This window comes from Vombatus ursinus, unplaced genomic scaffold, assembly GCF_900497805.2.
Source record: "Vombatus ursinus unplaced genomic scaffold, bare-nosed wombat genome assembly UNPS02014813.1, whole genome shotgun sequence".
Classification (NCBI taxonomy): domain Eukaryota; kingdom Metazoa; phylum Chordata; class Mammalia; order Diprotodontia; family Vombatidae; genus Vombatus; species Vombatus ursinus.
Window position 1 is genome coordinate 30,116,973 of NW_020954591.1, and position 27,640 is coordinate 30,144,612.

The 27,640-nt window shown below is 35.4% G+C and overlaps 1 protein-coding gene across 7 annotated transcripts in view; it reads left to right on the top strand.

Moving 5' to 3' along the window:
- Window positions 1-27,640, top strand: part of ARHGAP32 (Rho GTPase activating protein 32) — a 245,317-nt gene that overhangs the window by 186,332 nt on the left and 31,345 nt on the right. For all 7 annotated transcript variants that reach the window (XM_027835094.1, XM_027835097.1, XM_027835098.1 and 4 more), the window contains 2 exons: window positions 18,959-19,108; window positions 20,749-20,851. In XM_027835094.1, coding sequence (XP_027690895.1) covers window positions 18,959-19,108; window positions 20,749-20,851 — 253 coding nt within the window. The remainder of the gene's footprint in view (window positions 1-18,958; window positions 19,109-20,748; window positions 20,852-27,640) is intronic.

The window sequence follows — 27,640 nt, forward strand, 5'->3', positions numbered from 1 at the left end:
ACTCTTTGTTAAAAGAGGGCTCTGCTTCCAGGGCGGAGGGTGCGCTGTCTCAACCTTCAGAGGTTTTCAGAGATATCTCAAGGGACTTGTAAGTTCTTCCAAGGTGGTATGATCTAAGGAGATGTGTTTGCTATTCTTCTGGCCTGTGCTGTGGTGTGTGAAAGACCACAAGTATTCCTTTCTGCCCTGGAACTATGAGGAGGGTTCCTGCTCCACTATGGCCATAAGCCATCTTGTGCTAGTGCTCCCATTCACCCTGGGACTGCCACCCAGGACTGCAACCTAGACCCAAGTATGGGCAAAGCAACAGAGTCCTGCCTCAGTGCTGGCAAAGAGACCCCTGCAATCTCCTTCTGACAAGTTGTTCAACCCCCCCTTACTGTCTGTGGGCTGCGAGCTCAGAAGCAGCTGCTGTTGCTTCTGATTCAGTGGCTCCCAAGGCCTACTCTTGGTTTGCTGGGACCTGGTCTGCACTGGACTGTACTCCACTCTCACCCAGGTGTGACAGACTTTTTCTGTTGACTGTGTAAGTTGTCTTTGGTGTCTTTGAGTTGAGAGGTCTGGAAACTGCCACTGCTATGACTGATTCAGTCACTGTGAGTCCTGCTATTGGTTTGCTGGAAGGGAGGGGGCATCCGCAATGATATGGTCTGCACTGAACTGGACTCTTCTCTCACCCTGGTGCAACAGGCCTTTCCTGCCAACCTTCTAAGTTGTCTTGGACTGGAAAATTGCTTCACTCCTTTTTGTGGGTTCTGCTCCTCTAGAATTTGTTTAGAGCCATTATTTAAAGGTATTTTCCCTGCCTTTACTCTGCCATCTTGGCTTTGCCTCCAGAAGATTTTTTTTTTAAAAGGAGCAAGAGAAATTATTTTAAAAATTAAATAAGAGCAGTGAAGGAAAAAATGGGAAAATAAATGAGAGCAATGTAAGAAAATTATGAAAAGAGAATTAACAGCTAGTAAAAGAGGCACAAAAAATACTGAAGTATTTTTAAATGATTAAAAATCAGAATTGGCCAATTGGCAAAAGAGATACAAAACCTAACTGTATGAAGTAACATCTTAAAAATTATAATTGGTATAATGACTCAATAAGAAATAAAAAATCTAGGGCAAAATCATATAAACGGGTACTGGATGACTCTTTCATTAATGACTATGTATGACCAGGTCCTCTTTATTTAAAGGGGTGAACTACTGTTCATTGAACATTTATTATGTGCCTACTATGTATAAACTACTATACTAACTCTGAGAATAACAAAAAAGAAAAAACCCACAATTCTTGATCACAGAAAACTTATATTCTACAGTTAGTGTCAAGGTATGTTCACATATAAATATAGTACAGAGTTGGTAATGAACAAGGCAAAAGAGAGAAAAGATAGGTTGAAGCCAGATTGTGGAGGTCTTTATATTTCAAGTTTTAGAGTTTCTACTTTATCCCATGGTCAAAAAAAGGATTCATTAAGGGTTTTTGAGCAGGAGTGAGAAGAATTGGTGGAAGGAGCTCAGGATTTAGAATTATAGCACTTTACTTAAATCCTGGCTCTGTGGCGTAATAACCTGTGCAACTATAGGCAAGTCACTTTAACTCTGGCCCTAATTTGGTTGTCTATAAATTGAGGGCTTTGAAGTAGATGATCTTTTTATATTCCTTCCAACTGAATCTGTGACCTTAAGATTTATACATTAGGAAGATGATTCTTCATAGCTTTGTGGATTGAAAAAGTGAACTCTTTAGCATCTCTTTTTAATAGCATCATCAAATTAAATTTTTTTTTTGTTTCAGTCAGTAAATAAGCATTAATTACCTACTATATGCCAAGTACTATACAAAGTTCTGGGGATACAAAGAGAAGCAAACAAACAAACAAAAAAAACCCCCAACAAAACAAAAAAACCCCAAAACCAAAAACTTACCCAAAAAACCCCAAAACAAACCTAGTCCCTGCTCTGAAAGAGCTCTCAGTGTAATAGGGAAGATAACATGAAAACAGCTGTGTGCAAATAATATAAATATGGGATAAATTTGGGATAATCTCAGTGAGGAGGCATTAAGAATAGGACTAGGAAAAGCTTTTAACACAAGGTGCAACTTTAACAGAGACTTAAAGGAAGCCAGGAGATGGAGATAAGGAGGGAGAACATTCTAGGCACAGAGGGGACAGTCGGGGAAAGTGGGAAAGTGCCGGGAATGAGAAGATTGAATATCTTCTGCAAGAATCGGTAAGAAAACTAGTGTCACTCAGTTACAGAGTACATGAAGGGGAGAAAAGTGTAAGAAGGTAGCAGGAAGCCAGATTATGAAGGGCATTAAAGTGAAACAGAAGATTTTAAACTTGATCCTGGAGGTAATAAGGGTGCCACTGGAATTTATCGAAAACAGGTGATATGACAGACCTGTAGCTTAGGAAGATCAATTTCGCTTCTTAGTGGAGGTGAACTCGAGGAGGGAGAGTAACCAGAAAGCTATTGCAACAGTCCAGATATGAGATGATGAGGCCCTGCACTAGAGTAGAAATCATCTCAAAGGAAAGAAGAGGGCACATACAATGTTAGAGTCACAGGCCTTGCAGCTGGTTGGACGTGGGAAATGGGGGTGGGGAGGATGATATCTAGGTTTCTTGCCTAGGTGATTATTATAGGATTATAGTTTGTTTTCTTTCTCTCTCTCTCTCTCTATTTCCCTCTCCCTCTCTCTCTCTCCCCCTCTCCTTCTCCCTTTCCCACTCTTTCCCTCTCTCCCCCTCTCTCCCCTCCACCCCCAGGGTCACACAGTTAGTAAGTGTCTGGGGCCAGTTTTGAAATCAGGTCCTCTTGACTGCAAGGCTGATGCTCTATCCACTGTGCCACCTAGCTGAAAGTATACTCAATGTAAGTCAAAGTTAGGAAGAGGGAAAGATTTGGGGGAAAAGATAATGAGTTTGGTTTTGAACATGTTGAGATTAATATGTCCATGGAACATCCAGTTTGAGATATCCAATAGCATTTGGAGATGTGAGATTGGAATCTGTAGAGAGATTAAAGATAGATAGATTTATCAACTTTTCCAGTATGGTAGGTATGAGATATAATCTCAGAGTTGCTTTAAATTGCATTTCTCTGATTTGGACCTTTTTTTTCATATAGCTGTTAATAACTTGGATTTCTTGCTTTGAAAACTGCCTGTTTATGTGCTTTGACAATTTATCAATTGATGGTGGCAAATGGTCTATTCTTACAGATTTGAATCAGTTCCATATTGTGTTCTTGATAATGAAGATTTTATCAGAGAGACTTCTACAAAGTTTTTTTCCCCAATTAATTGCTTCCCTTTCTAATTTTAACTCTATTGATTGTACAAAATTTTTAAAATTTTTGTGTAATCAAAATAGTCTTTTTTTCCTGATACTCTCTATTCCTTGTTTAGTCATGAATTCCTATCCATAGATCTTAAAGGCAATTCTTTGTTTCTTACTCTGTTTATGATATAACCCTTTAGGTCTAAGTCATGCATTGATTTGGAACTTACCTGGGTATTTTACAGAGTGAGATACTGGTCTATACCTAGTTTATGTCAGACTGTTTTACAGTTTTCACAAGCATTTTCTGTTGATTAGTGAGCTCATACTGTAGTAGCTGGGATATTGGGATTTATCATGCAGTTATGTGACTAGTTTTGTTTGCTTCTATATGTTGAGTACCCAATCTACTTCACCAGTACCAAATTGTTTTGAAGATTAAAGCTTTGTGGTATTGTTTGAGATCTGATACAGCTGAACCCCTTTCTTTCTCATTCTTTTTTATTATTTTCATGGAAATTTTTCATCTTTTTTTTCTTCAAATGAATTTCATTTTTTCTCTCTAGCTCTGTGAAGTAATCTTTTGGTAGTTTTATTGTGATGGAACTGAATAGGTTAAGTTAATTTGGATATATTGTCATTTAAAAAAAATATATTGGTTTAACCTATTCATGAGCAAAGCTAAGCAGATACAGTCTGCTGACCCTTGAGTTGGGAGGACCTAAGTTCAAATCCAACCTCAAGAGACTGGGTACCTGTATGACCCTGAGCAAGTCACTTAATCTTGTTTACCTCAGTTTCCTCTCTGTAAAATTAGCTGGAGAAAGAAATGACAAATCACTCCAGTACCTTTGTCAAAAACAAAACAAAACAAAAAAAAAACAAATGAGGTGATGAAGAGTTGGACATGACTGAATTGACAGAAGAACAGTCTTTATTTCTATTAGTGTTTTATAATTATACTAATATAATTTCTATGTGTTCCTTGGTAGTTAGATTCCCAAATATTTTTTTACTTTTGTGGTTACTTTAAATGGCATCTCTATCTCTTTATGCTGGTTTTTGTTGGTAACATACAAAAACATTCATAATTTCTGTATGTTCATTTTATTTCCTTCACTTTTTCTGGTTATTAATATTTCAACTAATTCTTAATGAATTCTTAGTTGATTCTCTGGAGTCAAAAAGGAATAATTTTATTTCATCTCTGAAAATGTTTATTTCTTCAATTTCTTTTTCTTGCTTTATTGCTACAGCTATCATTTCTAGTACCACATAAAGTAATAATTGTGATGATGGACATCCTTGTTTTTCACCTGATCTTATAGGAAAGGCCTCTGTACTTTATTCCCATTGTATAAAGTTGACTCTCAATTTAAGATGAATATTCCTTTTCATGTTAAGGGAAGATCTGTTTTTTTTTTTGTTTTGTTTTGTTTTTTTTTTTAGCTTTTTAAAAATGAAAATGAATGTTGTGCTTTGTCAAAAACTTTTCCTACATATTAATATAATCATTATTTTTGCTGCTGTTGTTAATGTTTTATATAATGTTGTTGCTTTTTAAATATTGAATCAGCCCTGCATTTCTGGTATAAATCTTACCTGATCATTCTGTATTATCTTGATGTGATACTATATAGCCTTTTTGCCAATGTTTTATTTAAAAATTTTGCATCAACTTTCATTATGAATGTTTTTTTTTCCCCTCTCTGTTTTGAGGTATTAAGACTATATTTGTACCATGGAAAGAATTTAGTAGGGATCTTTCTTTTTCTACTTTTTCAGATAGTTTATGTAATACTGAAATTAATTCTTTGAATGTCTAATAAAATCCAATTATAAATTCATTTAATCCTAGAGGTCCTTGTCCCCCACTTTGGGAGTTCATTTTTGGCTTATTCAGTTTTCTTTAATGATGTTGGGTTATTCATTGGGTTATAAATTTTCTATTTCTTGTTCTGTTAACCCAGGAATTTTATGGCTTTTCCCCCTTAATAGTATTTTGTTTTGTTTTTCCGATTACATGTGAAGATAGTTTTCAACATTCACTTTCATAAGATTTTTGAGTTCCAAATTTTTCTCCCTCCCTTCCTTCCCTCCCCCCTCCCCAAGAGAGCAAGCAATCTGATACAGATTATACATGTATAATCATGTTAAACATATTTCCACATAAATCATATTGTGATAGAAGAATGAGAACAAAAGGGGAAAACCATGAGAAAGTAAAACCACAAAAAAAAAAAAAAGTGAAAATAGTGTGCTTCGATCTGCATTCAGATTCCATAGTTCTTTCTCTGGATGTGGTCAGCATTTTCCATCACAAGTCTTTTGGAATTGTCTTGGATCATTTCATTGCTGAGAAGAGCTAAGTCTATCATAGTTGATTTCCATGCTATGTAGCTCATACTGTTACAGTGTTCTCCTGGTTCTGCTCACTTCACTCAGCATATTAAATCAGCCTGTTCATCATTTCTTATAGAACAGTGGTAATTCATTACATTTATATACCACAACTTGTTCAGCCATTCCCCAATTGATGTGTATCCCCTTGATTTCCAATTCTTTGCCACCACAAAAAGAGCTGCTATAAATATTTTTGTACATGTGGGTCCTTTTCCATTTTTTACAATCTCTTTGGGATACAGACTAGCAAAGGGTATGCACAGTTTGATCCTTTCGGCATAGTGCCAAATTGCTCTCCAGAATGGTTGAATCAGTTCACAACTCCACCAGCAATACATTCATGTTCCCATTTCCCCACATTTTCTCCAACATTTATCATTTTCCTTTTCTGTCATATTAGCTAATCTTTTAGATGTGAGGTGGTACCTTAGAGTTGTTTTCATTTTCATTTCTCTAATCAGAGTGATTTAGAGCATTTTTTCATATAAGTATAGATAGCTGTAATTTCTTCATCTAATAACTGACTGTTCATCTCCTTTGACCATTTATCAGTTGGGGAATGACTTGTATTCTTATAATTTGACTCAGTTCTCTATATAGTTTAGAAATGAGGTCTTTATTAGAAACACTGGCTTTAAAAATTGTTTCCCAGCTTTCTGCTTTCCTTCTAATCTTGGTTGCATTGGTTTTGTTTGTACAAAAACTTTTAAATTTAACGTAATTAAAATTATCCATTTGTATTTCTATCTATCTCTATCTTGTTTGGGCATAAATTCTTCCCTTTTCCATATATCTGACAGGTAAACTATTCCTTACTCTCCTAATTTGCTTATGGTATCATACCTTATGTTAAATCATGTACCTGTTTTGACCTTGTCTTGGTATAGGGTGTGAGCTGTTGGTCTGTGCCTAATTTCTGCTATACTATTTTCCAGTTTTCCCAGGAGTTTTTGTCAAATAGTGAGTTCTTATTCCAGAAGCTGGAGTCTTTGGGTTTATCAAACAGTAAATTACTATATTATTGATTACTATGTCTTATGTACCTAACCTGTTTCACTGATCCACCACTCTATTTTTTAGCCAGTACCAAATAGTTTTGATGATTGCTGCTTTATAATATAATTTTAGATCTGGTTTGGCTAGGGAGGAATTTTATGTTTTTATCAATATCCATCTTTCATTTAACTTGTCAAGTTTTTGGCAAAAATGTAATTGGGCAAAGTAGTTTCTTCAATTCCTCCAATTCTTAATTTGTTCTGAATTCTTTTTATTTTTTATACTGATGATTTGGTTTCCTCTTTTTAAAAATAAAATTAGCTAATCCCCCCCCCCAAAAAAAACCAGCTCCTAGTTTTAAGCATTTTTTTCTATAAATTTTGTTCATCTCTTTTTTGATTTTCATAATTTCCATCTTGGTGTTTAATTTTTTCATCCTCTTTTTAGGTTTTAATTCCATTTCCATTTCATTGATTTGTACTTGCACTCTTTTGTTAATCAAAATTGTTTGAAATATAAAATTTTCCCTGTGAACTGCTTTTGCTGTATTCAGAATACAGCATTCTGTATTCTGATTTATTGTTGACTTATTGTTTATTAGCTGTAAAGAAATTATCTTTTGTTTTTGTACTTTGCTCTTTGACCCACCAGTTCCTTAGGAGTAAGCTTAGTTAGCCTCCGGTCCATTTGTAATCCTTTCTTCAGTGACCCTTTATTGATTTTTTTTTTCTTTTTTGCATTGTGGTCATTAAAAATGTGGCTAATATTTTTTTCCTTCACTTTGGGTGAGATTTTTTTATGCGGTAATGTGTGGTCGGTTTTTGTAAAGGTACCATTCACACTTAAGAAAATGTACACTCTTTGCTATTCCCATTTATTAATCATCGTATGTAAAATATATGTGTATATATACATATACACACATTTGTGTATGTGTTTGTGTATCATATCTTTTCAAAAATTCTATTCTGGTCTTTAACTTTTCTTAGTTTTTGTTGTTGTTTGGTCTGGGTTTGAAATGAGTATTCTGGTCTTCTAATATAATAATATTACTGTCTAATTCTCCGTATAACTCATTTAACCTTTCCTTTTGGTGTTTGTTTTTGTTTTTAATTGGACACTGAATCATCCAATATCATCAGGCTGAAAGTTCAGTAGCAATTTATATGCCTGATTGTAAAGCTGATTGGCACAGATGCTTTATCTTCTTTCATTTTTATGACCTGAATTGATTCACTCTTCCTTAAGCAGCCTGATGGTCCTCCACTCACTGAGGTTTCCCATATTGGTGCCAAACTTAGTGTTTATATCCAGTCTGCTTTAGCACTCCTGTAGCTCAGAACTCCTGAATTTAAATAATCTACCTGAGTAGCAGGAGTTATAGGCATGTGCTACTCTTTGCCTTCTTTAAATATTTAGGTGCTATGATTTATCATAGCACCTAAATCATTCTTCTAGTCTTCCTTCACAAATTTGGATTTTTTAGTGCTAGACTCTTAACATTTCAGAGGAACTCTCAATTTTGTTGGTTCATGATTTCTATTTTCTAGGGATCATAATGCTGTTTTATTTCCGTATTAGTTCTGTGTTATTCAAGAATCTGACAAGTGGCTGACTTTGGAAACCAGCATACTGTTATAGTGTTGGATCACAGGCAAAGTTGGCAAAATTGACAAAATTGGCACCCAGGCAAAGTTCAATCACTGCCTTCCAGGTCCACGCTTTGCAAGCTCTTGACCCCTACTTAAGTCTGGAAATTTAATTGTAGATTTGCTCCTTTTTGGCACCTTCCTAGCTGCACCCAGTTCCCAGTACCTCTAGACTTCGGTCTTCTGATGCTGACATATGATGGAAAAAATGACTTTTTTTTCTGGATTTCCTGATCTTGACCCAGTCTGGTGCCCTTTCTATGGTTTTTTCATGAAGTGTTTGTTGGGGAGAGGAGAACTGATTTGTATTTCTTCCTCTTACCCTACCATCTTTACTGGTCTTGTCACTTATTTTCATATTGAAACTTAGTTGAGTTTCTGTCAAAATGATATTCTGTCAAATATCATTCATTCAACATGATTCTCTCTCAATATTGTAACACAACTGTAAGGCAGTTGGATTTTCTTTTAAAAAAAAAAGGCAGGGGGATTAAATCTGGTAACCCTGAAAACAATAATAGGCTTTAACCCAGATTCTTTGGCTCCAAACCTACTCCTCTGACTAATGGTTAAATGAATGGCATATATACTTTAATGATATTTGATTGGTGGAGTGACATTATATCTACTTCCTTCTCCATTACCCTAAACAAGCACTGTTTTTTCAACTTTAGCCTCACCCAGTAGCTCTGATATTGTAGCTAGACCAGCTCTAGGAGAGAAGCTCAATGCCTTGTGAATTATTAAAGTTTTATTTCTCCAGTAGTGCTCTTTTCTTAATATACTTTTCCCCCCCAGAATTTGAAAGTCCTTCTCTATCTTCCCAATCCCCAAAAAACTTTGGGAAGAAATGGAGTTTTCCATCCTTAATTTTTCCATTCTTCTTTGGACTGTTACATGTCTATTATTGTCTGGTTTGTTTCTAAAATTGTTTGCCTTTAACTCATTAATTATAGGAGCAGTTAAGTGGCACAGTGGATAGAGTGCCAGGCCTGGAGTCAGAAAGACTCATCTTCCTGAGTTCAAGTCTGTCCTCAGACACTTACTAGATCTGTGACCCCAGGCAAGTAACTTAACTTTGTTTGCCTCAGTGTCTTCATTTGTAAAATGATCCAGAGAAGGAAATGGAAAATCGCTCCAGTATCTTTGCCAGGAAAACCCCAAAGGAGACCATGAGTTGGACGCAACTGAATAACAACAAACATTAATTGTAGAATACTCTTATTTCAGAGATAAAAGGTCCATATCTGTACTATTATATCACTTCTGGGTGCATAAGACTAAAGGGAGGCATAGTGTCTGTCTTTGTATTTGGAAGACTGACATGTGGCTTGGTGAGGGTGTTTTTACTTGTCCTTAGCTAAAGGGCAGAACTAGGAGCAATCTGGGGGAGTTGCTGAGCAGCAGATTTTTGGCATGATTAAAAGAAAATTTTCTAATTATCAGAGTTGTCTAAAAGTGAAATGGGTTTCCTTGGAGTGTAAGTGAATTTTCACCCCTGCTCTTCAAGAAGAATCTGAAGACAAGTTGTCATTTATTAAGAATGTTATAAAGGTGATTATGGATCAGATATGGATTGGACTACGTCACCTCTGAAGTCCCTTCTGAATCTATAATTTTTGACTCTTAGACATGGTCTAATCCAGTGTGTGCATAATACAAATAAGTAGTCTGAGGCCTGGGAAGATGAAGTGTTCCTTCTAAAGACATATTCTAATAAGAGAACTGGGACTAGAACCCCAATAATATTGACCTCATCTAGTGTTCTTTCTACTACATCAAATGCTTGAGGAAATGGGAAGAAGTAAAGCTTGGGTTTCTAAGTTTTTGCATTGCTCATATCTCTCCTCCTGTCCAGTTTGTTTTTTTATCCCATATTGCAACATTTTTTTCCCACACTGAAGGGAAAAAAATGGATTGATCTGAAATTAACAACCATATAATCTCTTTTGTCACATGGTGTAAATGTCTTTGTATGTGACTCATCTAAGATTCTTTTAGACAACAGCAGACGAAATGTGAAAGTGAGTGTGCTGTGCAACAAAAATCCACTGATAATGGGCTTTTAAACAAATAAATGGCTGCATTGCAAAGAAGACATAAGGCCCCTGTGCTTTGAATTCTTAGTCTTTCCATTTGAAAGTACAAAGTTCAAATTCAAGGCTCAAAGATATCTCATAGTTTTTACAGTCTTAGAAAGTAGTAACAGTGCTTTTGTGTCCAGTTTTTTATGCTTGTGTCCAACTTTTTATTTAGATCTATTTATCTTTGCATTTTCCTCTCCCCTAACATCTAGTCTTAGCCATATTATGCTAAGAAAAATATATCATTCCACAGTGTGAATGTGTAATCTTTTAGTTTGTTCCTAATATCTCACTGTCCTTTCTTCAATTTATTGTTCCTTTTTAGATTGTCTTCAGCCCTATTTTTTAAATTAATTAATTTTTAGTTTTCAGCATTCACTTTCATAAGCTTTTGAGTTTTAAATTTTCTCCCCCTTCTTCCCCATCTCCCTCCCCAAGATGATGTGCAATCTGATATAGGCTCTATATAGGATATACATTCCTATTAAATATATTTTCACATTAGTCATGTTGTAAAGAAGAATTAAAACCAGTAAGAGGAACCACAAGAAAGAAGAAACAGAACAATACACAAGAAGAATAAAAAGAGTAAAGAGTGTGGTTCAATCTTCATTCAGACTCCATGGTTCATTCTCTGGATGTGGATAGCATTTTCTATCATGAGTCTTTTGGATTTGTCTTAGATCTTTGCATTGCTGAGAAGAGCTAAGTCTATCAAAGTTAGTCATCACACAGTGTGGCTGTTACTGTGTACAACATTCTCTTGGTTCTGCTCACTTCACTCAGCATCAGTCCATACAAGTCTTTCCAGGTTTTTCTGAAGTTTTCTTGCTCATCATTTCTTATAGCACAATAGTATTCTATTACATTCATATACCACGACTTGTTCAGCCATTCCCAATTGATGCAACGCTATTTTTTTTGTGATTTTAATTTAAATCCGATTTTGTCTTAAATATATTCACCAGTCCTTTTTTTTTGTTCATTAGTAAAGAGATTATTCTTTTTTCTTTATGAATTTTAAATAATGCATCGATACATATTCAAACTTATTTCTCAGAGGCTAGTGCTTACGTCTTAAATCAGGAAACTTGGGTCATCCTACTTCCTATCTTATATCTTATTGTTTCACTGTTGTTCTAGTTTTCCAAAATGTGTACACAACTCTAACATGTCTAAAGAAGAGAAGACTGGAACTTGTAAACATTCCCTAGTAGACTACAAATTCCTTGGAGAGAGAGCTTGTCATTTTGTTTTTAGTTGGAATCTGTGATTTCGTTGGTGGAGGGAATTCCCATTATGAAAACTCCTTCCACTAATCCATGTCTACAACTTCTCTGTAACTTATAGACAGTTGCCTATAGTATGGAGAAATTAAGTGCTCTGCTTATTTTATTTCTTGAAAGGCAAATAGATACTCTATTACTATCTCCTTAGTTTTCTTGGGTATCAGCTCCCTGTTAGGTTTTAACCCTGAATTGATTGCCTAACTTTACAACACCCACAGAGCTTTGTTCAGTGTCTTGAATATAATAGATACATAGATGTTTGTTGAATATCATAGAATTGAATTCTAAGGGTGAATGTTTTATAGATTTTAGTGAACCATGTTACACACTTTTTATGGTGCTTTAGTGTCCAGGCATTAAATATAGATTTTATGCTGTTTATCCTAGCTACAAACATTGCCAGGTTTTTATTGAATAGTGATTTCTGTAGCCGAGTTTGAATCCTAGATTTCTTAGTCAGAACTGTCAGGGAATACCCTGGATCTTCTATTAATTGAAAAGTAAAAGCATCACCAGGAAAGTTAAAAAGAAATGAGATCTTTGTCACGTGCATCCTAAAATGCTAGAAATATCAAGACTCCAGTTAATAGATTTAAGGGACTCCAGGCAGTCAAGGACCAAACCTATAGCTCCCTAGTTTTTATAACTCTCGTGTTTGTTCTTAGAATTGTCCAAGATGCTTCCAGTTGTTGACATTTTTTTTTTTATCATTACTACTCATCCCCGTTTAAAAAACAAAACACCAAAAAACTTTCCCTTTTGAAAGATAAGCATAGTTAATTGACAAAAAAATAAATCAACACATTGCCCTTCACTCTGCATCAAATGTATACAAGTCCCCCTTAAGTGCCTGGGAAAAAGGATTCCTGGAAAGTGGATCTGGGATAGAGAAGAGCTAAAGAATCATTCTCCAGGGTCTAAGATTTATTTCAGTTCAAGCCTTTATAAAAGCACCCTCTATGTGTGAGATACGAAGGATGGTAAATCAGATAGACCCTACTTTTAAGAAACTTAATTTTAATGGGAGTTGAGGGAGGGATCATCCATCATTAATATCACACACACACACACACACACTCTCTCTCTCTCTCTCTCTCTGTCTCTCTCTCTCTTTATATATATATACACACACACACACATATATACCTATATACACACACACACATATATATATGTGTGTGTGTGTGTGTGTATATATGTATGTATATATATGTATATATGTATATATATATATCCCAGGAAACACCAAATGTTAAGAATTCAGAGAAGCATGGGAAGCAAAGTGAAACAAATAGCATCGGTAATATAATATACAGTATGACTACAACAATATGGACCAGAGGTGCAAAATAAGATGTGCATTTTCATATTTGGCCAATGTGTGAATTTGTTTTGCTTAATTATGTTTATAGTTATAAAGGAAATTCTGTTACTTTGGCATGTTTTTCAGATTAGTGTGGTTTATTCTTGACCTGATATATAGCATTTCTTTTTGTTTTTAATATTTTTTTTGTTATTCTGTACTTGTAATTAACATGAACATTTCTATTTGCAAAGAATAGAAAAAGAAGATGTATGTGAAGCTGTAAATCTCCCTAATATATAGCTTTCTTTTTTTTTTATAAAAAACAAGTAATACAACATGTTAGTTGCATTTCTGTCTTCTGAAACTCCTTTTGTTCTTTCTGTGTGCTTTTAATGCTTTATTGACCCTCTTTTTTTCATCACTATTACTCATCCCCTTAAAAAAAATTAGTACACAACCTTCCCTTTTGACAAATAAGCATAGTCATTTGACAGAATAAATCTACACATTTCCCTTCACTCTATAGTTAATACACGTGTTCTCATGTTTCTTTGAACAAGCTAGTATTCTGCAAAGTTATATTTCATGGGGCATGTAAGAAGGCAAGCTTGAAGCTGATATAAGAAATTTCATGTGACACTCTGGTATGAATTTAAAATATTGAGTTGATTTGTGGTTTATGGATGAATTGCTTTTCTTAGTGTTCTAAAGATTTATAACTAATTTATAATTATAAATTATATATATATAATGTTATATATATAATTATAAATTATAACTAATTTATATATAACTAATATAATTTATAATTACAAATTATAATTTTTTAAAGAAAAATAATTTCCTAAATCCCAGAAAATATTTAACTAAGAAATAAAATGATGCATATTATTCTTTTTCTATGAACAACTTTTATGAGCTTCTCAAAACATGAAATAAGGGACCCAGAAAGGAATTTCAAATAGATTATTGTATGCAAAACATGAGAATTAACTGGTCATGGCAGCAAAGCTAAACACTACATTTACATAGATTTGTGTTGTCCCTTAAGAGAATCTTGGTTGAATTTAATTGGACAGACTTTAATACCTTTACAAGCATTATACTTTTCTTTTAGTTCTGGTCTAGTTCTTTCTTAGGACATAAAAAAAACAAACAAACTTGTAATCAAAGAAACCTAGAGTTGTGTGCCAGGGTACCTGCATTCATATCAATGCATTGTGAGAAATTTATTGTGTTTCAGTCCTGCCTGGTCTCACATCATGCCCAGCTGGGAAGATTTCCAGAAGCTATGACAATTTTTAGTGCCAACATGGATATTTATATTTGTTCTAATGTAAAAATATCTGGATATCTCAAAATTACTGGTAAACAGAATAGACAGTCACTAATATTGGTGTATCAGTCAACAAGCATTTATTAAGTGCTTACTAGTAAATAGAGATTGATAAGTACTGGGGATTTTTTTTTTTTTCAATGAGGCAGTTGGGATTAAGTGACTTGCCCAAGGTCACACAGCTAGTAAGTGTTATATGTCTGAGGCCGGATTTGAACTGAGGTCCTCCTGACTTCAGGTGCTCTACCACTGCGCCACGTAGCTGCCCCTAAGTACTGGGGATTTAAACAAAAAAAAAAACCCAGTCTCTGACTGTAGGAGCTTACATTCTTATAAGACAGGCAACATGTACAGTCAGCAAGCATTTACTGAGTGCCTACTCTGTGCTGAATACTGCGTAAACACTAATGATACAAAGGCAAAAATAGTTTGTGCCCCCATGGAGCTTACATTCTAATGAGGGAGACAACATGCAAACTACTATGTACATATAAGGTATATAGAGTAAATTGGAGATAAACAACAGAAAAAAAGTACATACATAATGCAGAAGCCAGCTTCAGTGGGTATGAAAGTAATGTGACATAGTCCTAACCTGGCCATCTACTATATGTGCTTCTCTCATCTTGACTTCTTAGAGTACATAGTAGATTTAAAGATTATTTTGACCTAGAAGTAAAAAGTATTTTGGGGGGGTAGGGGTAGGGAATAGCAGTGAAGGAATGGAGGAAGAATACTGTTGTGTTCTCAATATTTGGGGAAAAAACATAGATTGAAAGAAGAAAAGATGCTCAAGAATAAGTGTCTTACAGAATTTCATAAATAAATGCAAACTTCATCCAGTATTCAGCAGTAATTCTAAGAGACTCTAGCAGTAATTCTAGAGAACCTTCCTTGATTGTATGTACTCCACCCATCCCTTTCAAAGTCCAGTACATTTTTATTGAGTTTATATTTTCAGCTCATTGTTATACACTAGTTATTGGTGTTATAAAGATTAACCATAAAGATACTAAGTTAGTTATATAGTATATTTTAAAGTGTTTAACTTCAAGAAAAACTGGTTTTATGTGCTTTGGTTTAGGTTTGAAAGAGCCAGGTTTCATGTCAGTCCCACCCTATTCAGATAAGGGTGAGAGACTTTTTAGATTTCTTTATAATGTAATATTCTAATATGAAAGACTGCAGGATTTCGAATTGGATTATATGGTTTGCTTTCTGACTGTCTCTAGTATTTATAGTGAAACAATATTTAATTTTTGATGTGTTAGCTAGTTACAGTGCACAAGAATACCTATACATGTAGCATAACGAAAATTAAATCCCTTTAAAATCATTGTCTCTATCTTACTTTCCCCTTACTTTCTACTACACCATCAGCAGTGATAAGCTTACAGTGAATACAGGATACTGCCCTAACTTGCTTGATGAATTCATTGACAAGCATTTATTGAATACTTTTGATGTACCAGGCACTGTGTTATACACTGGGGGTACAAAGATAAAAGTCTAGAATTTGTAAAGTATATTCTTCAATTTGTATATTAGTGACAATAGAACTTGTTCAATATTATTAAAGCTTCCAGTGGTGAAAATGAAAAAAAAAAAATTCTAGTGCCTTCCTTTTGAGATTACCTCCAATTTCCTTTGTGTGCAGCGTATGTCTATGTATATATATGTATGTGTGTATATTATACATATATATTTAGAAATTATTTACATGTTGTCTCCCCCATTAGAATATGAGCTACTTGAGAGCAAATACTGTTTTTACTCTCTTTATGTGTATCTTCAGTGTATAGCACTGTGCCTAGCATACAGTAAGCATTTAATATATGCTTGTTGACTCAAAAACCACTTTCTACAGGGAGCCTTTCATTATTTACTCCAATACTAGTGCCCATTCCCTGTTACTTTGTGTTTATTGTGTATATATGTACATTTTGTCTCCCCCTATAGAGTGTAAGCTACTGTAGATGAAGGACTCCATCATTTTCATCTTTGTACTCTGAATACTTATCATAGTGGGCAGCTAGGTGGCACAGTGGATAGAGTGGCAGCCCTGAAGTCATGAGGACATGAGTTCAAATTTGGCCTCATACACTTACTAGCTGTGTGACCATGGGCAAGTCACTTAACCCTCTTTTCCTCAGTTTCCCAAATGAAGGAAATGGCACTCCAGTATCTCTGCTAAGAAAACCCCGAAAATGGAAACATGGAGAGTTGAGCACAACTGAAATGACTCAACAACTTATCACAGTACCTGACACACAGTAGGCATTTAATAAGTACTTGTTTTGATATTAGGAGCCATGAATGTACTTTAAAAGATTGATTATTTACTTTCCTAACTTGATTGAGTGGTCACAGGATACTGTGGTTCAAGTCAGTAAACATTAATTATTTCCCTTCTCTGTTCAAAGCCCTTAGGCACTAGGGCAGATACAAAGATAGATAACACAAACAATCCCTTCCCCAATGGAACTTACTTATGTATACAAATAATAATAATACAAAAGAGATCATGATAAACCCAGAAGTGTAATGTGAGTTTCGAGAAGGAAAACTCAGTTTCTGATTGAGATGATCAGGAGATGACACTTGAACTAGGTGTAGGAAAGATGGGTGAGATTCCAAACGGCAGCAATAGGAAGTTAGGAAGCAGTAAACAGAATTGATAGAAGATCATAGACCATGAGCTGAAGAGATCTCAGAGACCATCTATTCCAACTCCTAAATGAGGAAACTAAGGTCCGGTGCTGTCCAACTGCGTTGCCCAAGGTCGTATAAGTTAAAAGCTATCAGCAGTGGAATTTGAACTCAAGCCCTCTGACTCCAGAGCCACACTCTTTCTATTCTTCTACAATTCTAACATGATCAGATTCCATAAGGAATATTAACAGGGTACCAATGTGATGTATTAATTGTAGACCCCATCCAATAGGGGGAGAGAATGTGTAAATAACTGCACACATCATAGGGTAAATTGGATGTAATCTCAAAAGGAAGGCACTAGGGGACAGAGACTGTGAGACAGAAGAAGCTGTGGAATCTAACAATGAGAAGAAACCTCAGAGGTCATCTCATCCAATCTCTGCCTCACTAGCGATTATCACCCGCTTTCCAAGTGAGCTAGCATTTCTATGTAGAGGGAACAAATAGAAAGAACACTGGATTTCTGGTTAGAGGACCTGGATTCAAATCTCAGCACTGCTGCTTAATGCCTGTATGACCTTGGACAAATCATTTTCTCTCCCTGGACTTTGGTTTCCTCCATTGTAAAATATGCAGTTCCACTCGATGACCTCCAATTTCACTTGCAGCTGTAAGTCTGACCCTACGACTCCTCCATCTATGCACACTACTTTCCCGTGCTCCAGTTCTGCTTCACCAGTTGCCCGTTAGATATTTCCAACTGGCTGCCCCATAGGCGTCTTAAATTCAACGTTTCAAAACAGAAATCATCATTTTTTTTCTCTGAAACTTTCCCCTTTCTTAATTTCCCCAATTCTGTTGAGGGTACCACTACCCTTCCAGTCACCAGGACTTCATCACCTGTAATTCTCAGCTCTTCCCTCATGTCCAGTCAGTTGCCAATGTTATCTTCATATCTCTTACATCCATCTTATTTTCATTCATGGTCATTTGTCTAATTTGTGTCCTTAACAGCTTTTACCTAGACAATTATAATACCCTCAAGTGGTCTCTGTGCTTCTAGTCATTTCTGCATTTAATAAATGCTTTTTGAATGAATGAATACTTTATGCATTGCTAATGTCATCCAGAGGCTTAAAGGGCTCAAGAAAGAAGGAACCCCATACTTCTCAAGGCATCCCATGTCATTTGGGGATGCTCTGCTTGTTTGGAGGAATCTCCTTACACCAAGCCTAAATCTGCTTCTGTCAAACTTCTACCCATTTCTCCTCATCCTACCCAGCAAGGCCATAGTTAGTCCAGTTTCCCCTCCATGTGGCAGTACTAATACATGAGAACAGCTGTGATGGCATGCCCATAATTTCCCCCTTATGCAAGTCTACTCTTTTCCAAATTAAACATCTCCAGGTCTGTAATCCAATTCTGGTGGATATTGCAGCTGACCAGGCAGGTGATGAGAACAAGATTTGCCTGAATAGAATTAACTAGACTTTTCAATTGAACTGATGTGGAAGGTCAAGGAGAAGAAAAGAAAAAAGTAAAGCATAGCCCTTAAGTTTTGAATATGAATTACTAGGTAATTCTGTGATTCCACTAGAACAAATGGGGGACTAGGAAGAGGAACAGGTTTGGGAAAAGATAATTACTATTCTGAGGTTATGTAACTATACATAAATTTTGTAAATTCTGCCAACAGGGATGAAAATGAGGAATGATACAGTATACTATAGCATATTTTTTGTTTAATTAAAAACAAGATCCAATCAATTATAAATGATAACATTATGTTGTCATTCCTAAAGCAAGTTAGTTTTTCTCCTTAAAGTCTGCTGCAGATTCTTTACAGGGAAAAAAAAATCAATATCTGTGTAGATTCATAGAATTTGGTGGTTGGTCTCTGTAAAGTACATCCTCTTATATCACAATTAAGAATTCATTATTGTTGTTTTTGCAGTATCCAAAAAACACGGCAAACTTATCACTTTCTTACGAACATTCATGAAGTCTCGTCCAACAAAACAGAAACTGAAGCAGCGGGGAATTCTGAAAGAAAGGGTATTTGGATGTGACCTGGGGGAACACCTTCTGAATTCTGGTTTTGAAGGTAAATGCTGAGCTCATAGGCTCGTAATTTGACTGAATGACCTGTATTTACCAATTGTCTGTAAAGAGTGAAAGCAATATATAAAGAAGATATAGAGAGGGAATTGGCACTGATTTAGTTCGATTCAGCAAGTATTTTTTAAGGGCCTCTACAGTATTGTATACAGTGAGGCATATAAAGTATGTACAGTGACATGGCCCTAAGAAACATCTCTCTCTAGGTAGATAAGATAGATTCACTGAGAACATTACAATACAAAATAATCTTCTGTTACTTATGTAACGGTTGTTATTATGTTGGTCCAATATAGGGGCCCAATAGGGGCACTCAGGGAAGTGACCAATCCCCATATTCCCTCAAAATTCTTTCTAGCTTACTTCTTGAAGAGGAGCAAGATTTCACAAGCATGACATTAATTGAGACTAAAATATTCCAGAACTCTTAATCATGCTGCAAAGGGTTGAAAAAACAGGTTTATTTGATAGGTTGTTACCCCACAAAAGTAATTCAGATGATCAGCAAGAATGGATTCAGCCAATACATTTGCAGAGCTGCAGAGTTCTACAAGAGGTAACGAGGGCCATAATTTTAGCTCCAGTTTTATACTTTACTTTCTGTTCTTATAAATTCAAATATGAATCAAAGACTTTTACCTTAAATGCTTCTAGTCCAGAGAAGGTAGACATTTATGTCTAACTGGAATAACAAGTTCAGTTATGCTTAAAATCAAGGAGATGTGGCAGCATACATTAGTGGAAAGAACTTTGGACTTAGAGTGAGAACACTTGAGGTCAAATTCTGATGTTACCAGTTACTAGCTGAGTGACCACAGCAAGTCACTTAACATCTCTGAGGTTCAGTTTTCTCATCTGAAATGAAGGTAACAACACTTGGAATATCCACCTGATAGAATCGTTATGAGGAAAGTCTTCAATTAACTGTGAAGAACCATATACATGTAAAATATTGTTTAGGACTTGATAGGCCTAACAAGAGGTAATCTCTTGATCTGAGAAACATCATGAAAACTAGTAGTCAGTGTAAAAGTAAAGAATTACATCTTTTTATAAACTACTTTAGGTTTTAATATTTAGCAAAGATTCTATTATCAATCTTATATTTTCATATATTAATACACATTTTGAACAAAACTAAAATTAGTGTAAATGGATGAAGGTTTCAAAACCTTTATTGCAATTGTTAATTACACTGTATGCTAGTGTTTTGTTTTCTATTTCTTTCTGATAAGCATTCAACATATACTTTTTTTTTTTGCTATGTGCAGAATTTAGTATAACAACTGTATTTATTTTTTGCCTGATGTACTTAACAATCAAAAGGCCCCTGAGCCTGACTGAACAAACAATACTATCTTAATAATGTAGGAACCCACTCCCTAACCATAAATGTTATGAAATACAACCTATCTTTATTATCCTGGGATTTGTTATTCATTTTGCCTAACGGCAGTAAGCATAACCACCAACTGAAGTACACCACAATTACTACATAATCCAAATATTTCTCCTCTGCTGGTATAGACTGATTTACATATGAGAACTGATAAACTCATCCATGGCACTTTGAGTTTACATTACTATTTGCTATTATTTTAATTTTTTAAAAAATAATTTCTTTAGTGCCCCAGGTTCTTCAGAGCTGTACTGCATTCATTGAGAGATATGGAATTGTGGATGGAATATATCGTCTTTCTGGCGTTGCCTCCAATATCCAGAGATTACGGTAAAGTCCCTCCTCTTTTTCCTTTTTCACTCCTAGAAAAATTTGTTCAGAACTACTCGATTTCCAAATTGTATTTCATATGTTGATGAACTTGAGTGGGCAAAAGGGAATGTGTTATGAAAGAGAGGAAAAGTTGGTGTTTATGATGTGGTCGGTATAAAATTTTCTGATTAGCATATGCTTACCTATAACTTCAAAAGTACAGACCCTACTTGCTTCATTGCTTTTTGAAAATTCCAAATTCATCTTTTTTTTAGCATCTACCTCTAAAGTAGAGATTCTTACTCCTTTTGGGGACATGGGGCCCCTTGGCAATCTGATGAAGCCTGTGAACCTCATCTCACAAGAATTTTTAAATGCATAAAATAAAATACATTGGGGTTACAAAGAAAGTCAGTCATGTTAAAATTATCAAAACAGTTTGATAACAGTTATAAAATTGTAACATCATCAACACCTAACTTGCACTTACCCCACATATCCAATCTGTTATCAGATCTTGTCATTTCTGCCTTCACAATATAGTCAGTTAAGAGCCTATTGGGGCATTTAGGTAGTGCAGTGGATAGAGAACCAGCCCTGGAAGTCAAGAGGAACTGAGTTCAAATGTGGCCTCATACACTTAGTACCCGTGTGACCCTGGGCAAGTCACTTAACCCCAACTGGCTCCCCACCCCCCAAAAAAAGGGTATTTATTAAGCATTTACTATGTGCCAGGAACCTATGCTAAATGCTGAAGATAGAGAAAGGTAAAAAATAGTCCCTGCACATGAGGGAGCTTGCAATCTAATGGAGAAGATCTGGCAGGTGAAAGATGAAATGGCTGAAGAAAACAAAGGTTTGCTGTTCCAAGCATTTCGATTTATTAAGCAATGTATGCCTGTTGCCTAAAAGACCAGGACTAGATCTCCTCAGCTTAGACCTAGACCCTGAATATAGGGGGAGACAGACTTTTATACATTAGAACAATTAATCAAATAAGGCCAATTAATTAAAAGCAAACAATAAAACATTAGGTAATCTGATTTCTAATTGGAGGAAAGATTAGGGACTTTCCAAGTGCATCTGTAAACAATCAAAAGAACATGGAAACAGTAACTGATTGGGGCCAGTTTTTAGAAAAACATATCAGATCTACAATTGTGAGAAAACTTGTTTCAATCTTTGGATCTGGTTGGGTTTCTGGTCAGCATAACCCTAGGTCCTTAGTTATAGGTCTCTAAGCCACAGGGAGAGGCAGTCCAGTTTCCCAGCCATGCAGGACAAGGTTCAAACAATGCAATAAAGTTTCCTCATAAGACAGAAATTGAACTAGACCCATAATTGAATAGTAACTAAGCTAGCTCCAGAATTGAGACACAAGATAGTTACTGTGGTTCACTTAATTCCCACAATTAACCATTTGCTGTCCTAATCCCCTCAGTTCCCCATTTTGATTTATGGGGGGTGGTAGACATCCCACTCCCCCATGGATTACATATCTATAATCTGTGTTTTTTCCTAAATTCATGTTCAGCATTACATAAATCAGGTTACAGATCAAAAGTACTTATAGGGCTCACAATGGACTAATTTTAAGAAGAGAGATTTACATGTCACCAAGTTAACTGAGAGAACTTAAACATGAACATAAACACCAAAGGGCAAAGCAGTATAAAAATGATTATCGATATTTATCATCACATTTTGAGTCCCAAATATCTGGTCCCTGGATATCTTCTCTTGTACATTCTGGAACAGGCTTCATTCTCAGGACAGCTGTGAAGGGTTCTCTGTTTGTTTGGTTGCAAATCACTTGTAAAGGTCCTGAGATAATTCTCATAAAACTGCCCGTAACAAGACTTAGTACAATTTAGTACAATCTCTTAAATTTGCTTCTCCGAACCTGAAACTTCAGAGAATTTCAGTTTTTATGTACCACTTGATGCTTCTATCTTTATCTAAAACTGTATCAGATATAGGGATATTTAAAAAATTTTTTTTGAGGGTCTAACTTGAAAAATGAACTCTCTTGTCTTTTTTAAATTATGAGATATTTTAAAAATGGGAAAAATAAATTTTTGAGACCAGAATGTAACTCAAGTTTCCCTGTATTTTTCCAGAACCTTTATTTGGGAATCTGATCAGAGATTAGGGGTTTACGGTGTCAGAGGGGAGGAGCTGGAAGAGTAACAGGGGTCTTTGAATTGGGGGTAGGAAGGGCTCAAGGGCTCTTTGATTTGAACGATTTTTTCTCTTTTCATGGTCAAGGAAGGATTAACAAGAAGTAGCTATTTAAGTTTCATATAAATTTTCAAATGCAAATTGTATACCTCTTTTTTTTTTACCCCCTTCTCTCTAGGACTGCTTTCAAACTAGCTACCTTCCTACATTACCCTAAAGCAACAGGGCTACCAGTCTTCAGGGGAAAAAATTATCAAAGTTCTGTTTTACCTTGGAACTTTTACAGAATTTAATTTTTATTTTTCCTTAAATTCTACAGTGGTATCCCAAAACTTACTAAAATGTTTACGCATATAATAAGCTTCTGTTAAGTGAAAATGATTTATCTCCAAATCTCCAAAATCTACTAAGATGTTTTTAGAAGTTCTACAAACTTGGGTTATCTGACTTTATTTCTGTAATTCCAATTTGGTAAGGCTGAAAGGACAGGGGAAAAAAAGGTTTCTTGCATTTTTTCCCCTCTTTTCTTATAACCTATGTGAATGAACAGGTATAATTCCCTGAATTCAGAAAAAGAGGTGTCTCACTCCCCTCAGGCATTTGTAAACAATCAAAGGAACATGAAAACAATAACTGGTTGATAGGTACAGGACCAGTTTTAAGATAAGACATATGGGTTGCTTCAGATATACAGTTGTGAGAAAACTCCTTGCATCAATCTTTGGTACTGATTAGGTTTCTGGTCAGCATAATCTAAGTCTTTGGTTAAGGGTCTCTAAGCAATGAGGAGAGGTGGTACAGTTTCCCACCTGTGCAGGACTAGATTCAAACAATGCAGAGACAACATGTAAATAGCCATGAACAAACAGTCTATATTCAGGATAAACTGGGGATAACTTACAGGGAAGGCACTGATATCAAAGGCACTAGGAAAGGCTTCTGACAAAAAATGGGATGTTAATGCAGGTCCTCATCACCTCTTGCCTTGATTATTGCAATAGTCATCTCATTGATCTCTCTGCCCCAAGACCTTTCCTCTCCAATCCATCCTTCACTTAATTGCTATCGAAATTTTCCTAAAATGCAGTTCTGACCAGGTAATCTTCCTTCTTGGTTCTCAGATTAAATAGAAACTCCTCTGTTTTGTGGATGATTCCTTCCTACCTTCTCAGTCATCTTCCATTTTCTTCCAGTCCTACATGCATTCTACAATCAAGCTATACTAGCCAGCTTGCATTTCTTCACCTACAATCCTTACATTTGTAATGGCTTTCCCCCATGCCTGGAATGGTCTCCTTCCTCAAAATCTCTTAGGTTTTCAGGCTCCCTTTTTGTAAGATGTTTTTCTTATTTCCCTCAGATGCAAAATGCCTTTCTACATTCTTTCTATTTATCTTGTATGTTATATGTATTATTATATATTGTTTCCCACCTTAGGTGATTGGCACCTTTAAGTCAAGGACCATGGCTTTGCCTTTCTTTGTATCCCTAACACTTAGCTCCATGCCTTGTTGGTGGGCAACTAGGTGGCAAAGCAGATAGAATGCTGGGCCTGGAATCAGGAATACTCATCTTTCTGAATTCAGATATGGCCTCAGATACATATTAGCTGTGTGACCCTGGGTAAGTCACTTAACCTTGTTTGCCTCAACTACTCCAGTATCTTTACCAAGAAAAGCCCATATGGGATCACAAAGAGTTGGACACAACTGAAAAACAAGTGAACAAATGCAGTATCCTGGCCTGAACCCTCTATAGAGAAGTTTGGGCATCAGCATTGAACATGAAATTCTTAATTGGTTGGAAGCAGCAAGACAGCTAGTGGGAAAGGAAAGCTCATCAAAAATATCGAGGATTTTGTTTTCTCTTTCTTCTTTACTTTTTGTAATAAAAATGGGAGAAGATGAAAGTTATATTATGAAATGAAGGTAGTGTAAAAACAAAAGATAACTTTTTTTTTTAATAAAACCGCAAAGACATCCATTCCTTGTCCTGTGCTTTGAGCAATAATAAACAAACTTTGAGGACCTTAGACAAAGCAGAGCTGAGCTCCCCTCTGCAATCCCTTTTTCCCCAAAGAAAATTGAACGACTGAGCAGTTAGTATTTGCTTATCTCCTCACCTGCTCCTGACACAACCATTTGAAAAGAAATTTGTGAAGCTATTTATTTATAAGTGATCCTGGGAAACTCAGCAGGTGGGATGCATTTGTGATGACTTGATGGCAGAAGCTGTGTCACCACGTCACGCAGTTATCTCTGTTATCTTCCTTAACAAGTCCTAGTATTACAAGACAAGTTTTAGTTAAATGTGAGATACAGAAGAGTCATTCTTTTTGAAACATTTAGTCTTAAGTCTTTTAGTTGAGACTTTTATTCAGGAAGCAAGTCCCAACAGCACTGTCATTCTTAACAGTATGAAAGCTTACCTTTTGCAGCCGATAAAAAGGGACACACAAGCGGTATGGCATTCCTTTGAAATTGCTGTTCTTTTCCTTAAAAATATATCCCAACATTCCATCCTTCCTGACAATAATTTGCCTCATTATGGACAAAATACTTAAGTTTTATAATTTGTTCCATTGATCTGTTTTGATTTGGTTACCACAGGAGCCTCTTAATAATTCTTAGAGAAAATTTGGGGTTGAATTTTTATAGAGGTAAAAATAAACTTTTACTGCCTGATCCTGTTATTCCCAGTATATTTGCTCCATTCGCTTCTTGTGTATTTGCTTATCATTTAGAACTGCTTTACTAAATTCAAGTAAACAAATCCAGAGAAAGTGCTCCTATTCTGAGAGAGATGATAACTTAAAACAACAAAAACATAATTATACTACTTTCTCATTGATTTACCAGCAAATGGGGAAAATTGTCTTATCCTACATCAGTTTTATGAATAATGTAATTTAGCCTACAGTCATCTTTTTCTACACTTACTGACCCTACTTCCTCACTACTCACTCACTTTTTTTTTTTTAAATAAGAAAGATGATAAAACTCTTATTTAAAAATTTTAAAACCATTCTTAGCTGGGGGTAGCCAAAAAGCAGGTGACATTCTGGATTTGGCCTGCTCTGGGTGACCCTTGGACTATAGGATTAACCAGCATTTGTGTGCCATTAAATGGCAGGATCCCAATTTTTACACAGCAGATTTAACCTTAATTGATTAACTGTTAGCCTCCTAGAATTATCCGAATTATCAAATGACTGATTTTATGTAGCAGGTAGTTTTGCAAAGCATTTTACATATATTATCTTGATCCTCACAATAAACTTTTGAGGTAAGTTATTCTCTCCATTTTTAAATAGCTTTCCAATATATTGTTTTTAATATTCTTTTTTAAAATTGAGCTCCAAATTCTCTCTGTCCCTCCCTCCCTCCCACTGCTCCCCTACCAACTGAGAAGGAAAACAAAATTTTATCAATTATGCATGTGAAATCATGCAGAACATATTTCCATATTAATCATATTGCAAAAATATAAAGCAAGAAAATTACGCTTCAGTTTGCACTCAGGTTTCATCTGTTCTTTCTCTGGAGATGGATAGCATTTTTTTTATCATAAATAATTGTCTTGGATCATTGTATTGGTCAGAGTAGCCAAGTTTTTCACAGTTGATCATCATTACATTATTTCTGTTACTGTACACAATGATCTCTCAGTTCTTCTCACTTTACTTTGGTTGTATAGGTCTTGCCACATTTTTTTGGAAACCACCTGTTCAGCATTTCTTACAGCACCACAGTACTCCATCACAATCACACTTAAGTTGTTCAGCCATTCCCCAATTGATAAGCATTGCTTCAATTTGCAATTCTTTGCCACCACACAAAGATCTACTCTTAAGTATTTTTGTATAGATAGGTCATTTTCTCTTTTCTCTGATCACTTTGAAAGTGGTCTACATAGTTGTATAGCCCTTTGGGTATAGTTCCAAATTTTTCTCCAGAATGGTTGAATTAGTTCCCTTGTTCATAACAGTTCATTAGTGTACTCATTTTTCATTCATCTCCTCTAGCATTTGTCATTCCTGATAAGTAGGAGGTGGTACTTCAGAGTTGTTTTAATTTGCATTTCTCTAATCAATACTTATTTAGAGCATTTTCTTCATATTACCAAAGATAGCTTTAATTTCTTCTTTTGAAAACTGCCCATTCATATCCTTTCACCATTTATCTATTGGAGAACGACTCTTATTTATAAAAATTTGACTCAAAAGCCTCATTTTATTAGAGAAATTTGCTATAAATTTTTTATATTACTTCATTGTCTATGGTAACTTTTAGTAAAAAGTAGCTTCTCTGATTGTCTCTTTTAACTATGCCTATTTTTGCTTTTGCTTTGTCTGAGATCATGATTACTACCCTTGTTTGTTTTTTGTTTTTTGTTTGTTTTTGTTTTTTTACTTTGGCTGAAGCACAATAGATTCTGCTCCAACCTTTTGTTTTAAGTCTGTGTGTGTGTGTGTCTTTCTGTTCTGTTGTTCTTGTAAACAACCTCTTGTTGGATTCTGGTTTCTAATCCATTTTACTATCTTCTTCCATTTTATTGGTGAGCTCATGCCATTCACTTCATAGTTATGATTACCGTGTATTTACCTTCTACTTTCTTCTGTTTATC